This window comes from Aedes albopictus, chromosome 1, assembly GCF_035046485.1.
Source record: "Aedes albopictus strain Foshan chromosome 1, AalbF5, whole genome shotgun sequence".
NCBI classification, from domain to species: domain Eukaryota; kingdom Metazoa; phylum Arthropoda; class Insecta; order Diptera; family Culicidae; genus Aedes; species Aedes albopictus.
In genome coordinates this window covers 225112371-225129518 of record NC_085136.1, presented here as the reverse complement: position 1 = coordinate 225129518, position 17148 = coordinate 225112371, and the positions used below count along the sequence as shown (strand labels likewise).

Sequence of the window (17148 nt, the reverse complement as noted above, 5' to 3'; positions counted from 1 at the left end):
TTAAGCCTTGCATCGTGATTTTCGAACGGTAACTTCGAGTCGGTAAAAACTGCAATGGTGCTGAAGATGTATCATCTACAAGTTTCGATTTTGGGTTAGTAATAATTGATTATTCACGAGTTGAAAAGTACGCAACAAATTCAGCTTCCGTTTTGTCTGCAACAAAAAATTTCGAGATCATGTCATTATCTGTTACCAGTAGGGATAAAGAGAAATCGTCGCGCCTTCTTTGTTGCTTGTTTTGTGCCTCTTTTGTCTGACAATTCTCTTCACTGGACGGGAGCGGTGCTGGAACACAAAAATGCTGACTGACTGCGGCGCGACGGTGGTGAGACGAGGAGCAAGCCTGACTGCGCTGTAATGACGTTCCCCTTACAACATCGAGGAACAACAGTTTCCAGATAAATCGGTGAGCCCGTTTCAAACTACATTTTCCCTTTTTTCCTTCAGGGGGCATTTATAAACTTCGAAAACTAATTTTTAGTTACGCAACGTTTCCCTTGCACCCAGTTTGTTTCATTTCAGAGAGCGAGTAAAGGCGCTTAAGCCTAAGCATTAGGGCCAGGACACGGACCAAATACCTGTGTTCCATCCCAGGAAGCGAAGGACCAAGGGGTGACATTAACCTTCTTAGCATCGTCACCCCCATCGATTTTCACTTATTTTGCTTTCTAAAAAGCTGAGTGGTTGGTACAACGAGATGTCCCCACTTAATGGCTTTATTGTAAAAATAATAACGCTGCACAGTAGGCCTGGCCGCTTTAATGCTTGTAATACATTTCCAATGCACTGCAAACATTAATAATGACAAGAAAAATGGTAAAATTAGTCGATTCTATCATTTTCCAGGATTCTTTCAATGAATGGCTGTGTATGTGTAGACTAGACTAGACTAGGAATTCCTCCTTCCGAAGATCTCACATTTATCGAGTTTGTCGGGAGTGGGACTCAATCTCAGGTCCTCAGCGTGATAGTCACGTGCTTAATCCATCACACCAGGTCCGCTCTACATAATCCTAAATAAACCCCTGGAGGCAACTCATCAAGAACTCCTAGTCCTAGGGAATTCCAGAAGAAAATCCTCGAGAAGTCCGCAAAGGATTATTAGCAGGAATCCCGGATAAAATTCTTGTGGAATCCCTACCTAAATGAACTCCTGGAGGGGTGGAATCGTGCCACCCTCATGGCATAAATCAGCACACTTTCTTGGAGGAATCCCTGTAAAAGTTCCTATAGGAATCCCAGAAGGCGATTCTGGAGTCCTTGAAGGTGTTCTCAAACAAATCTCTCAAGCAATTCCAGAAAAAAAATCCTCAAAGAATACCAAGGAAAATCTAGTGAAGATATTTATTGAGGAATCTGTCAAAACATCTAAATGAATCCTTCTATGAACTCCAAGAGAAACCTCTAATAGATTTTCTAGAGCAATTCCTGAGGAAATTTCTGAAAGATTTCAAGGAGGTAATCCCTGAGGAAATTCTTGGAGAAATCTATGAAGAACTTTCTGAAGAACTTCCATGAATCAATGAAGAAATTCCTGTAGCAACCTCTTAGGGAATTCCCGGAGGAATCCCTCGAGGAATTAAAGGAAAAATCATTCAAGGAACTTCAGGAGAAATCCCTCAAAGTATTCCTGTAGCAATCCCTGAAGGTTTTCCTGAAGGAGTTCATGAAGGATCCCCTGAAGTGTTCCTGTAGTACACCCGATTCTGTTTTTGCACGGGTGTAGTTTTTTGCTATAACTCATTCAATGTTCAACCGATTCTCATGAAGTTTCGTACACATGTAGGCACGATTAGTACTATCAGTATACAAAATATCATGAAAAAAGGTTCAAAATTGACTGAGGTATAGCAAAACAACAACACGTGTAAAAAAGGATCGGGTGTAGTTTCTGAAGGAATTCCTTGATTTTCTTGAAGTTCCCGAAAAAAAAATCCTGAATTGGTTTCTGGAGAAATCCTTTTAGGAGTTTCTGGAGAAACCACTGAAGCAGTTCCTGGAAAACACATTGAAGGAATTGCGATAGAAATTCCTGAAGGAGTTCTTTGAACAAAAACATTAAGAAATCTCTCCAGCAGGTTCTGGAGAAATCTCTGAAGAAATTCCAAGAATTTCCTAAAGAATTTCTGAAGAAATCCCTGAAAAAGTTCCTAGAGATATCACTTAAGGAGTTTTTGGGAAAATATCCCCTGAAATTACAAATTTGTCCAGCAACTTCAGGAGAAACCTCTCAAGGAATAACAGAAAAAAAAATCTATGAATGATTCCAAGAAGAAATTCCTGAAGGAATCCCTAAAAAAAATCAAGGGGAAATCCATAAAGAAACTCCTGGGGAAATTTCTGAAGGAATAACTGGAGGAGTCCCTCAAGAAATCCCAGAATAAGTTCCTGATGGAGCTCCTACAGAAATCCACGAAAGCTGTCTTCGAGAAAATCCTGAAGGAGTGCATTGAGCAATCCGTGACGGAATTTGAGAGGAAATCCCTGAGGGAGTTCCTGAAGAAATCTCTCCTACATTTGCAGGAGAAATCCTTCAGAGAATTCCAGAAAAATATCTGAAGAACTTCCAGGAGAGAAAAATCTCACACATAATTCTACTAGAGATCCGTTAAGGATTTCCTGGAGAAATCCCTGAAACAGCTCCTTGAGAAATCTTTCATGATATTTCATTAATATCCTTCAATAAGCTCCAAGACAAAATCCTCAAAGAATTACAGCGCAAATCCTAGAGTGTTTAATTTCTTCGCTCGCAGCGCTGAGCGAGGTTTTTCGAAGAAATCAAATACTACAGAAACCAAGATAAATTTCTCGAATGAATGCTTTAAGAAATTCCTGGAGGAATACAAGAAAAACATCCTAGAGGTATCTCTAAAGAATCTTCTACAAGAGTCCTTGAATGAACTGTACTAGAAATCCCTGTCGGAACTTCCGAAAGAATTTCAGAAAGGAATGCCCTAGAAATGCCTTGAGGAATCGCCGAAAAAAAATCCTGAATAAACCTCTGTTGGAATTCCTGGAGAAATTTTTATTAATGAACTCCAGGAGAAACATCTGACGGAGCTTTCAAAGGAATTCATGATGGACATTCTTTGAAGAAATTCCTGGGGAAATCCCAGAAGGAGTTCGTAGAGAAACCTCTTAAGGGATTCCAGGAGAAATGACTGACGGAGTTCCTTGAGAAATCCCTCAAGAAATTCCAATGGAAATCTTTCAAGGAGCTCCTAGAGAAATTGCTCTGAGAGTTCCAGCAGAAATTACTTACAAAGCCTTCGGAGGAATCTGTAAAAAGTCCTGGTAAAACCTCTTCAGCAATTTCAGGAAAAATTTATAATGAAATTTCTGTAGAAATCACTGAAGAATTACTGAAGAAGTTTTTGAGGACATTCTCGAAAAGAGTCACTGAAAAAATCTTTAAAACCATTATAGGAGAATATTCTTCAATAATTACAGGAGAAATCTCTTAAAGAACTCAAGGATAAATCTCTGAAGGATGTCAAGAAAACGTTTTTGTAGCACTTCCTACCTAGATCAATCTAGTAGAAATCACTGCAGGAGTTCTAGAAGAATCCCTCAAGAAAATCTAGTAAAACCCCTCGAGGAACTCCAGGCGAAATACCACTAAGGATTGGAAGAACAATTTTTCGGGGAACTCCTGAAAAAAAAAATCCTGGATAATCTATGGAATTCTCCAGAAATCTGCGAAGGTGCTCCTGCAGAATTCCACGATGGAGTTTCTGAGGAAATCCCTGAAAGAGTTTAAGAAGACATTCTTGAAGGAGTTCCTGGAGAAATCAGCCCAGCAATTACAAGAGGAATTCTTCAAAGAAGGAAAATCCTCGAAGCAACTGCTGGAGTAATCCCTGGTGAAATTTCTAGAGAAAATGCAGCAAAAAAAAAAATCTGGAGAAACCCTGATGAGGAATCTTTGGAGAAACTTGTAGAGAAAACCCTGAAAAATTTTTTTAGAGGAATTCCTGAAGACAATCCTGGATGAATCCCTTGTGGAATTCCGGGAGAAGTTAAAGAAGAAATTCGTGGTAGATTTCTTAAGGAACTTTTAGAACTAGACGTTAACTTTTTATGGTTTATTTGTTGAACATCGCTTTGTTTTTCATTTGGTAACCAGATCCAAAACAAAAGGAAGGTGATAGCGATGGTTGGATTAAGTTGCCAAATATATAAATCCACAGCTTATTGGGAAGGTTGGTTGTCTTTTCCAATTCAGCAACGATTGCTGGAGTTCATGGGGGATGCCATTTTGGGTTTATTCACGCGTCGGTGGGCATGATCCTAGAGAATTGACATTTACGTTTGAACAACAATAACTATTTTTGTAGGAGAGACTGGGTAGTCTTGACCCCTTTTTTATTTTCCTGAAGCTTTGAGTAAAACACAAAACTAGATCCAATCATGAAAAATTCCCCCCATTCTTCTTGGGATTGCTTCAGGAATTCCTCGGGGCCGGGGTTTCTTCGGGAACTGCTACAGGGATTCTCCCATGAACTTTTCTTAGGATATCTTCAGGATTTCTCCAAGATTTTTTTCTGTGATTTTTTCAGAAGTTTCTGGAATTTATTCAGAAACTATTCCCGGGAGTTCTTCCGGAATTCTGCTTGGGATTCTTCCAGTGATTTCTCCAAAAATTTCTCCAGGGATTCCTAAAGGAGTTCTTCCAGGGTTTTCTCTGGGAATTGCTGCAGGAATTTCTCTAAGAATACCTCCAGCACCCTCCAGGGATTCCTCCTGGAACTTCTGCAGGGATTAGTCCAAGAATTCCTCTAGAGATTACTCTACGATTTCCTCTAGAAAATCCTCCAGAAATTCCTCCAGAAATTCCTCCTGGAATTGCTCCAGGAATTCCTTCACAAATTCCTCAAGAGATTTCTCTAGGGATTCCTCCGGGAGGAATTACCTTAGAAATTTTTCCAAGATTTCATCCAGGAAATGATTCAGGCATTACTATTTCAGATTTTTTTTTACTACAATTGCTTTCTATAAATCCTTCAGGAATTCCTTCAGAAATTCAATCTTCCAAGGGTTTCCTTCAAGATTTCTTCTAGATTTTTTTCCAGGGATTTCTCCATGAATTTCTCCAGGAATTTATCCTCTAGCAATGAAATTCCCCACAACAACCTTACAGGAATTTTCCCATGCATTCTTTCAGAAATTCCTCTAGACATACCCCCAGAAATTCCTCCACGAACTTCTCCAGGTATTCCTCCAGAGACTTCTTCTTTAAGGATTCCTCCAGGATTTTTTTTTCATGAATTCCTCTGGGATTTTTTTCAGTAATTCCTCCAGGAATTCCTCCAAGAATTCTTCCAGGAGATCCTTCATGAATTCTTCCAGAGATTCCTCCAGGAATCGCTTCAGGGATTCAAGGATTACTACAGGTCTTCCTCCAGGAATTCCTCCCAAGATTCGTTCACGAATTCCTGCAGGATTTTTTCCATGGATTTGTCCGGGAATTTATCCAGGCATTCTTCTAGGGATTTCGCCTAGGATTCCTCCAAGAACTCCTTTTGATATTCCTCCAGGGATTTCACCAGGTGTTGCTCCAGGAATTACTTAATGCGTTCTTCCAGGAATTCCTCCAAGATTTTCTCCAGGAATTCTTCAGCGATTCCTTCGTAAATTGCTTCAGAGATTCCTCCAGGAATTCCAGATATTCCTCAAGGGATTCCCCCAAGGATTTTTCAATACATTCCTCCAGAAATTGCTTCAGGGATTCCTCCCTCCTTTGTCCAAAGATCTCTCCAGGAATTTCTCCAGAAATTCCTCCAAAAATAACGCCAGGAATTTAGAAATTTATCCAGGATTTTCTCACAGAATTCCTCTGGGGGTTCCCTTAGGAATTTCTCCAAGAATTTATCCAGGGATTCATCCTGGAATTCATCCAGAAATTTTTACAAGGATTCTTTCTGGCATCCTTCCAGGTATTCCTCCAAGAATTCCTTTAGGGATTTCTCTAGGAATTCCTCCTGGGTTTCCTCGTGGAATTCCTCCTAGGATTGCGCCAGGAATTTGTCCGGAAGTTTCTCCTTGTATTCTTCTAGGATATCCTCCAGGAATTACTTCAAGAATACCTCCAGGACATCATACAGCGGATTCTCCAAGAATCCTTCCATAGACCCCTCTTGAAATTCCTCCATGGATTTTTTCCAAAATTTCTCTAGAAATCCCTCCAGGAATTTCTCAAGAAATTTCATCAGAATTATATTCAGGGATTCCTTTAGGAATTCCTTCAAGGATTCCTCCAGAAATTCCTCCGGAAATTCAACCAAGGATTCCTCCAGGAATTCCTCCAGATACTCCTCCTCTTTTCTGCAAAAATTTCATCAGTGATTCTTCCTAGAATTCCTTCTCGAATTTCACCACGAACTCCTCCAGAAATTCCTCCTAGAATTAATCCTTTAATTTCTGCAGGGATTCCTCTAGAAATTCCTCCAGGAATTTCTCCAAAAATGTCTCTGGGGATTTCTCCATGAATTTCATCTCTCAGGGATCATCCAAAAATACCTTCAGGGATTCCTTCAGAAATTCCTCTAGAAATTTCGCCAGGAATTCCTCAAAAAATACCATCAGAAATTTGTCTAAGGATTCCTGCAGAAATTCCTCAAGGGATTCTTTCAAAGATTCCTCCATGAGTTCTTACATGGATTTTCCAGGAATTTCTCCAGGGATTCCTCCAGATATACTTTTAGAAATTCCTCCAGGCATTCCTCCAGGAGTTCTGACAGGGTGTCTTCCATGTATTTCTTCAGGAATTCCTCCAGGAAATCCGCTCCTTCAGAAATTCCTTTCGGGATCTCTTTAAAAATTTATTCAGGGGTTCTTCAAAAATTTCATATTTTTTTTTCAGAGGAGCACACAAGAATTTCTCAAGGATTACATTTTTTTAAATTACTTTAAAGATTCCTAAAAGAATTTCTCCAGCGATTTGCATTTGCAGCAAATTTTCTAAGATAATTTTAGTGTGATGCATAAAGGATCCAAGAAATTCTTCAAGAAGTCATCCAGTAATTGTTCCACAAGTATCACCAGGAAATCTTTTAGGAGTTCATCTACGGATTTGTTCAGGATTACATTAATGAATTCCTTCAAGAATATCCCCTGCTGCACCTGCAAAAGAATTCCTTCATCTTAAGGTTCTTTTTTCTTAAAAAAAATTCAAGAAATTATTCATTGATGTTCTTCAAGAACTCCACCAAAGATTCCTGTAGGCGTTTTTCAAGAGTTGTTTTGAGGGTGTTGCGTCAGAAATTCCTTCAGATATTATTCCAATAAATGTCAATAGACTGTTTCAGAAATTCCCCTGGGAATGCCACAAAGGTTTTCTAAAAACGATTGTATTAGGATTCATCCTAGGATTGCTTCAGGAATTTCACCAGACCTCCTTCCGAGAAGGATATTTCTTTAAATTCGTCTTAAATGTACTAGGAATACCTTTGGAAATTCCTTCTTAAGCTCCTTCAGACTGCACTGCAGCGATTCGTCCAGGAATTCCTACAGGTGAATTCAAAGATTTTCCCAAGAGTTTATTATTTGAGAGTTCTCCGGAAATACTTCAATAAAATTTTTCTAGAATTTCTTAATGGATCCTCTTCGGGGATTCTTACGAGGATACCTCGAGGGTTTTCTCCAGTGAAATTTTCAAGGCTTTTACGAGAATACCTCCAAGAAATATTCCTAATATCTTTCCGGGAATACATCAATTGACATTTCTCTAGAGCCGCTCAGCACTAAAGTGCATACTTTCCAGACTACACTAAAAATGTGTAATCCTTGCACATTCACAAAATCAGTTCCTGTGTCCGCAAAATCGTTAAATTCGCAAAAAGTTTTTGTACAGCAATCTAGCTAGGTTTACTAGTGACCTTGGAAAACAAAAATATCGACATTTCGCATTTAGACGAGTGTACGAGCTGTTTTTGAGAATGTGTAACTGTAACACATTTTTGTGTGGTCTGGAAATTATGCACTTATGAGTAGGGCTTACATATTTAGTGCTGAGCGGGGGACTGTGGGGGCGCTATTAAAAGGTACAAAACTGATTACAAATATCCACTGATTTGGGTGCTTGATTTCTTGGGTTTTCGGCTTGCAGTCTGAAAAAATTGCGTTGACTGATTTCAAATCATCGCCGACGTTTCGGTCCAGGTATGGGACCTTCCTCAGGGCTCGATACAACAATCAACCTGTCACAGAACTTTTTAGAAAGCAAAAAATGTCGGGTCGTAAAGGGTCACGCTGTCTGCTACACTTCTGGGCCATCCGTTATGATTCGGTCCAGGGAATTCCCTTCTAGCACGGAGGAATACCTGCCGGGATTGACCACCACTTTAACTGATTGTCAACATGGTCAACATGGCCAGTCGAGCACTTGACACTGAAGAAGTCTGTAAGTCACAGACGAAATAGGCCTATCTGTCCGAAGATAAGCACAGTAGTAGAATTAAAAGGAATTTGCTCGTCCTTTCTAGTTTTTCTTTAAAAGAGTTATTCATTTTTTATTTTCTTTTGCAAAAGTAAAGTATTAGTGAAGTGTTTTTAAATTAAACTAGAGTCTGAAAAAACTTCAGAGATTTGCAATTTATTTTCTTTTTAAGTTTTCATGTATTTTTGATGAATATGAAAATGTAAGATTTCCTTTACATTGTATGATGATTTAGGTTTTCCCAAAATTGCACATGGTCGAAAAGCTTGGGGGCTCACCCTGCAAATGACAGCTAAGGATGTTAGAAACAAACTTTTGTATGACGGCAACTTTCAGAAATGACATTTAGAGGTCGCCTCGGCGAGATTTTTGAAAAATGGCCATTTTTCGTAATAAATTGCATACAAATATTTTTTACCGTACAAAAATTGGCAATACCCACTATTTTTATTTTTTTACAGCTTGATATGGATCCAAACTTCTCGGGAAAAATAATTAACGACATGTTTTGCAGGAAACTTTTTGATACTAAATTTTGGAATTTACTAAAATTTGTCATTTCTTGACATACTGTGCCTTTTACCCATCATAAAAAGTATCCGAACCTAATGCTAATTTAAAACGATTTCCATAAAAAGATTGGAAATTTCACGAGGATAAACTTTGCCGAAGACAGCATTGCGTTTTTTCTATCCGTTTTAGAGTTATTCACGACCTCTAAGCGTCATTTCTGAAAGTTGCCGTCATACAAAAGTTTGTTTCTAACACCTTTAGTTATCATTTGCAGGGTGAGCCCCCAAGCTTTTTGACCATGTGCAATTTTGGGACAACCTTGATTATGCTCACTGATTGCTATTGAAAATATTGCATTTTGGTCTCAAGGGTCAATGTTATTTAAGGGTGATATAAATTGAGGAACTTAGTTCATTCAATTGTCAGAAATAACCTTGACGTTGTTAGTCAGAGTGAATACTGTGGTACAGTTGATTGTCTAAGAATAGGATCAAGCAATGGTTTATAAATAGGCTTCGAGATTTAGGGGGGAAAATGCAGAAGCAACTTTGTAAATCGTTGACCACGTTTGACCCAGGTAGTGTGGGTGGTAGAAAATCGTTGATAGGAGGCACAAAGTAACAGTTGTATTTTTTTTCCCGAACTCAATGATGATGAAAGACCTTCCGATGGCGCCAATGACAAGAAATTTAGCGGTGAACCACGGATGGTTGTTATTCAGTGAAGAGTGAATATTGTGTGTGTTTGAAAAGTAGAAACGCGCGGTGCCCGCCGCCGGCCGACAGACATATCTCAATTACTTTTGGGTCCTTCAATCAACGGATACTGCAGCACCCCAGAGACCGGAACGTATCGTTGTATCCTTGGTGAGTCGTCGTCGTCTGGTCCGGATAAAAAGAAAAGCAGCTGAGCGTGTACGTGAGGACAAAGGCGAAGACAACTCCTACCATCATGTACGGAATGCTGCTGGAAAGCGTTCAGCACTTTGTGCAGGTAAGATGCCAGAAAACTTGTTGAAATTGACTAACTTTTTATATAGTGTAGGGACGCTTAGAGGCGTTCGCCCCAAAAGCACTCGGTGTGTGTAGAAACAGTGAATGGATGGCTGGTTTGGTAGTGTAGCTAGATACATATGTTCACTTTTTACACACACGCCGGATGCTCTTGGCCTTAACGGTGAGATGTGAGAGGTTGAGAGGAGTATTTGATTTTTCCTGTTTTTCCATCCTTAACAATTAGGTGAGTGGGCAGCATCCCCCACTTTAGTGCATGAATATGAAGTTTATATCTTCTCTTTTGAAACATTAGAGTTTGCCAGTCATGCTCAAATTCTACTTTAAGTCATCTTGTTATCATTTTTTACATATTAAAAAGAAGCATTTCCAAATGTCGTTTAAATTCGAAAAAACAAGTAAGAACACAGTTTTCTTGAAAAATTAGAATCAAAATGTTGAACATCAACTTACTTGGTCCAATGCTAAACATCCCTCGCAGGAAGAATCAAATATTTCAATTTCTTCAATTTCCTCTGTGATTGATTGGATTGTTTCTACTACGGCGGAAACGTCGACGAACAGGCGTATTACGGTACGAGATGTGTGTGTGTGTGTGTGTGTGTGTGTGTGTGTGTGTTTGTGTGTGGCCCATAGGCATAGACATATGGCGTCCTTTGACTGTCTCTTGTGCTGTTGCCCGAACCAACAACCCTTATACCCTGCTGTTTTGTACATGTGCCCTTTTTCCCAATAATTGGCTTTCACAGAGGAACTGACGATAGACGACGATACCGACGTGGTTTTTTTCGGCTACTAAGTTGACTGTCGGAGCGGGACCGGAACACCGTCGAGGAAACACCGTGCCATAAGCATACCGTATTACATGTGTTCGATTTTGCGATGGCAAAACGATGACGAGAGCTTCGATGATGACGAATAAGAATATCGTTGTGATAAGGGCTTTTGGCTTATGATACTTGATTTTTTTCAGTTGAGAGCAAAGGAAAAACAAATGTGTCACTTCGAATATTGTGAACGGGATGCGTTGAGCTATGTTGTTATGTACATTTATGTAGTTTATGTTACTCGTTTCGGTATCATAATTGCCTACTTTTACATACTGGTTCATTATGCTACTGAAATGAGTTGCAACATGAAAAAGGGTTGCATAATATGTAGTATGCGTTGGATAACTGTACGAATCGTGCTGAAAAAATCATCAGTTTGCAACTCGTAGTATGTTTAACACTCCAAATACCTATCGTGATAAAAAACTTTACACGGAAATCCGTGATCAGAAAAAATGGGAACTTTTACTTTGAGCAGCTTGTTCTCAGCTGCTTGTGAACCGATTTTCAATTTTTTTTCAGGGATCTTCGACCCAACTTTGCTACATTAATTTTATGCAAAATTCATATTCTTAGGAATGCTCATTTTTATCCTGAATAGCGTGAGTGAGGAACGTTTGTGAAAATCTGATCTTTTTTTTCTATTTGCATGCCAAATTTAAGCCGCGACATCATATAATGTCTGCAAAACGTGATTTCTGATGATAACTCTAGTATAGAGATAGCACAAAATGTTCGCAACTATATTGAACATCTCTAACTACGATCAATTGCGGCTCTTGACAAACAAGCGCTTCAGTGCTCTTGCCAAGCATTTTAGAAGGCTATGGTCTTCAGCAAAGTTGTCTAGATTGATTGATGCTAAATTTTTATGTATTCGGTTTTGATAGTTTTGATCTAGAGGGCCCATATAGCCGAGGCGGTAAACGCACGGGTATTCAGCATGACCATGCTGAGGGTGACGGGTTCGATTCCCGGTCGGTCCAGGATCTTTTCGTAAAGGAAATTTCCTTGATTTCCTTGGGCATAGAGTATCTTCGTGCCTGCCACACGATATACACATGCAAAATGGTCATTGGCAGAGGAAGCTCTCAGTTAATAACTGTGGAAGTGCTCATAGAACACTAAGCTGAGAAGCAGGCTTTGTCCCAGCGAGGACGTTACGCCAAGAAGAGAGAGAGAGAGTTTTGATCTAGATCTATTGAAACTGATCTAGATTAGTTTTATCTTTCAATACGACGCTCTAGTGTTCTTGTGTGCATCATAGAGGGTTAGAGTCTGCGACAAAGTATTTTTAATTGGTTGGTACTACATGCCTACTCCTTCTTTTTTTTATCTAGATCGGCTGAAAAACCTGAGCTTGGGGTACGTTATATCGAAGAGTACCTGTGCTACATTCTTACCTCTTCGGTTCTGATATTGATCTGTCTTAACTGGTCTAGACCAGATTTATCACACTCTAGAGCTCTGAATATGCATCTTGGAGGGTTGAAGTCTTTAGAAAGTGCTTGTTCATACATTTTTTACTTCTTTGTTGTTGAGAACCACTACAACTAGATCTACATCAGTTTTATCTTTCGATATAACCTCTGGCGTGCGCAATTTTTTTCTTTCTTCTCGCGCACTCTCGTAACACGAGACAGAAACTGATGAAAGAGGGGGCACTTTGCCAGGAATCTTGTGGAGATTTTTCCTGGAATCTGGTAAAGATATCCTCTGCCCCTACCAGGAATTTCGTGGAAATTCTTCCTGCAATCTCGTGGAGATTGTATCTATATAATCTCGTGAAGATTCCCTCTGAAATATCGTGGAGATTCCCCTCGGAATATCGTGAAGAACACCTCTGGAATATTGTGGAGATTCCTCCCTGAATCTCGTGAAGGGCTTCCCTGGAATCTCGAGGAGATTCAGGGATCGAAGGCTTGTAAATGTGGTACCAATAAATTCAAGCCTATTCTTTAAAGACTTCAACCCTTCATGATGCATATCTAGAACGCATGCATAATCTTCTATCTATATATATAAAAAACGCAGTGGCGTACGTGGGACCACGCATAACTTGCGAACGGAAGGTCCGATTTTGATCATCTTTGTTTTGTTCTGTCAGTTTTCATCCAAGGAAGATTTATGAGGCAAAAAACATGAAAAAATGAGAGTTTTTGAAAATTGATCTTCCATACGCTTTGTGACCGGGGACTTGGTCTTGGATAGAAACTTGAAACGTCAAAAAAACGCAGCAGGCAAGACAAAGTTTGCCGGGTACAGCTAGTCATATTTAAAGATACAACTTATGTAGGTCAGTAAAAGCAGATCTCTAGCAAAACTGAAGACGTATGAATATAGTACCAATTAATCCAAAGCACTTTGCCGAAAACTCCAACTCTCAAGGATGCATATTGAGAACACTAGAGGATCGTATTAAAAGATTAAACTTATCTAGACCAGTTTTAGCAGATCTAGAATAAAACCGAAGACGTAAGAATGTAGTACCAACCAATCCAAAGCGTTTTGCCGAAGATTCCAACTTTCTAGAATACATATCGAGAACACTAGAGCGTCGTCTCGTAATAAAAGAAAAAAAAAAACTTATTTGGATCGGTATCAGCAGATCTAGATGAAAACCGAAGATGTAAGAAAGTAATACGAAACAATCCAGAGTGCTTTGACGAAGACTCTAACCCTCTAGGATGTATATTAGACATGTTCATATATTAGAAAATGTCTTAAATCCCACCGGTCAAGTAAGTATCATAATTCTCATGCTAAAATGAGCTTCTGGTCAAATTTTCTTCACCCCCCTTGGTGGGTGATGGCGTGTGGCATGGCTTCCAGCATTTTTAATAATTAATTACAAAAAGCTTCCGGATAACCTCGAACGGGAATCGTCGTGGGATATGATTATTTCCAAAATAGTTCATCTCAGATAATTTCATTAATCCACGCTTCCCAGGCCATTTTGACTCCGAGATAACAGAATTTTCGGTACCACTTAGAACAAAACTCAATTTATTACTGATAAAATTTGCAAGAATTGTACAAGTATGTATGAACAACTTTTGTGGAATATGATAAGCTTTGATTTCGAGCTATAATCATTATTGTATTTGTATATCATTCCGTTCAATAGTTATATTTTTTAAAGTGAAGAAAAGCCCGAAATTAACAAATCAACTTGAAGCACATTGAAATCTTTATCAATCAAGCTGAAAATTTGACCAGAAGTTCATTTTAGCATGAGAATTATGATACTTACTTGACCGGTGGAATTCGAGACATTTTCTAAAATGTGAACATGTCTAATGTATATCGAGGAGAAAACTAGAGCGTCGAATTGAAAGATAAAACTTATCTAGTTCTAGTTCTAGATCAAAACCGAAGACACTAATGTGTAGTACCAATCAATCTAGACAACTTTGCTGAAGACCTCAACCCTCTAGGATGCTTGGCAAGAGCACTGGAGCGCTTGTTCGTCGAGAGCCGCAATTGATCATAGCTAGGGATGTTCAAGTTAGTTGCGAACATTTTACAGTGTATCAAACAATTGCCCGTACAGTAACTTTTTCGTCAAAATCACAAATAAAAATATATACCATATTGACACCCGGCATTCAAAAGATAAACTATTATAGCATCACCTCAGAAAATTTGGAAATGTTTCATCGAGGGTATCGAATGTTTTTATTGTTTGAAGATTTTCCTCTATTTTCATAGAATTAGCTCATATATGGCAATATTGTCATAGGGTGTTTCATTGGCTCTTCAAATCATAAACAAATATTATTAAGTTTCACAAACACCGATCCAAAGATACAACATTTAAACCTCTCTGAAAATTTGTAAACATTTCATTGAAACAATCGCAAATAACAGTGGTTTAACCTTCACGTACCCGACCCCCTACATCTCATTTTCAAAATGCTGGCATTTCATCAATTTTCATCAATTTTTTTTTGAAATCGCCCTCAATCGATCATAAATTGGTGCAAGTTCATTACACTCAAGTGGCCATGCTATATCCGTAACCATTCCGGAGTTATTCCGGATTGTACTGGGGCCAGGTAGCGTGCCGAAATGGCTAAAACATATTATTTCGTGTGTTATTGTGTTTGAACCATCGATTTTCAGCGAAATTTTTATTGCGAACAATAAAACACAATTGTGATAATCATATTTGAATAAGTTGACCCATCCGGATCACCGTGACAGGTTCCGCGGGGCCTCATTGGGGACACTTCTGGTTTTCATCCAAAATATGTCGTGCGACATATCAAACTTAATGATTTCGAATGACTGAGTCAGAAACGATACCCTGAAGTCTGTATAAACTAATATGGCCACCCCGGAGCATCTAGCATAGGTTCCACGGGGGTGACATCGGGGACATTTCTAGTTTGCAACTTAAACATACCGTGCGACGTATCAAACTTCATGATTTCAAGAGAATGGGGCAGAGAAAATTAAATGAAGTATTTAGCAACTGATATGGCCACTCCGGAACACCTGCAACAGGTTCCGCGGGGGCCTCTCAAACACAATAACACACGAAATAATCCCTTTTAGTCATTTGGCAAAACAGACCACTCCCCAGTCAACCAGTGATGGTATAAGATGTTGCATAAGATGTTAAAGTGGAGGCGAATGCGCCTAAATGGAGGCATGCACGCATATGGTCTCCACTTTATCATCTTATGCAACATCTTATACGATTACTGGTTGTCTGGGTCCCCCACCCCCTGACCCCAGTACAATCCGGAATATCTCCAGAATGGTTCAGGATATTACATGACCACTTAAGTGTAATAAACTTGCACCAATTTATGATCGATTAAGGGCAACTTCAAAAAAATCGGATGAAAATTGACGAAATGCCAACATTTTAAAAATGAGTTGTCGAAGGTTGGGTATGTGAAGGTTAAAAACATAAGATATGATAAAGTATACCCAAGTAACATTTTGATGGCCAATTAGTCTTGTACAGGTTGTGAGAACCGTCTTAAAACCTAATATTTTTCATTTTCGTTTTATGTTGGTTTTAAGAACCTCTTCTAGTCTGTTTGACTTCAAAATGTTACTTGGGTATTGAAAAAGTAGTAACTTCATAGAATATTATGTAAATTTCACATGTTATAATATATATTTTGTAACTCATCTAAAACTTTGATTATATATCACATTTTTTACGATACTGTAACAAAACTCATTAGGGTTTTTACCGTGTTTATAGATATGGCAATAGTATGCATTTCCCTAATGAAATGATCATTCAAATGAAATATTTCTAAATTCACGGAAAACACGTTGGTAAATGACGTATAAAAGCTGGCTAGGCTAACGATTAGCATTTAGGTTTACTTTAAGAGCTTTAATATCTTAAACAATATACCAACAATTTACAGAACCTCCTAGGAATATCAAAGCCTTGGGCTGTGAATTCACTTTTACTCTCGTTTCACCATGAAACGTTTTCAAATTCACCGACAAGATACCAACATATCACGTGCTTAAAACAAAAAAAAGGTGCCAAGCTTTTAGAAAGTTTATGCAATCAACGCCCACGGCGTGCCACGTTTTTATTTGTTCAAGTAGCAGGTGGATCTATGGAATATTAATAAGTTTCTCAAACCACGGAAATTTACATTCCTCTCAATGAAATGTTGTCAAATTTTCAGAGAAGTTGCTTGAATATTGTACTTTTGGAATTGCTTATATCAATTGAACACCCCAAGTTCTCAATTCAAACTTCGGTCATAAACTGTTCCAACATATTTCAAAAATTCTTTCACTTTAACATTTCTTGGGTTCCAAACCCCACTTCTTTTTTTACTCATCCTATAATACGATTTTTTTTTTAATTTTGTCGAGCAGTGTTATTATTTGTTTATGATATGGAGAGCACCGTATGACAATATTCCCATATACAGTAGACGTTCGATTATTGCAACATGTTTACGTTTCAGTTACCGAATGAAATTCCCTAACCGCAACGACTGACAGCTGTCAAACAGTTTTCAATTTCTGTTGAAATTGCTTTGACATCCATGTGCACAACAGAACATGTGCTCGATGAACAAATTGAGATTTGAAATTATGAAAAGAAATCCACGTACTCCGGTGAGACTCGAACTCACGACTCCCAATTCGCTAGACGGGCGCTTCTACTCCGGGCCTAGAACTGAACTCGCCATACCAGTGATTGGGAGGCAGTGCCCGAAGCTCTCAACAATTAAAAATAACTTCCTCTCCCGCTTTGACATACATGTGCACAACAAACAATGTGTTAGATGTTCATCTAATCCCATCCGAAGGAGGTTTGGATGGTGAAAAGGAGATAACCATGTGCGATTGTGGAATC

The 17148-nt window shown here is 38.8% G+C and overlaps 1 protein-coding gene across 3 annotated transcripts in view; it reads left to right on the top strand.

The window, feature by feature from the left end:
* The window catches only part of LOC109430370 (soluble guanylate cyclase 89Db), a 128540-nt gene that overhangs the window by 52651 nt on the left and 58741 nt on the right, over positions 1–17148 (top strand). For all 3 annotated transcript variants that reach the window (XM_029857273.2, XM_029857272.2, XM_062846327.1), the window contains exon 2: positions 9614–9946. In XM_029857273.2, the coding sequence (XP_029713133.1) occupies positions 9905–9946 (42 nt within the window). In that variant the 5' untranslated portion in view covers positions 9614–9904. The remainder of the gene's footprint in view (positions 1–9613; positions 9947–17148) is intronic.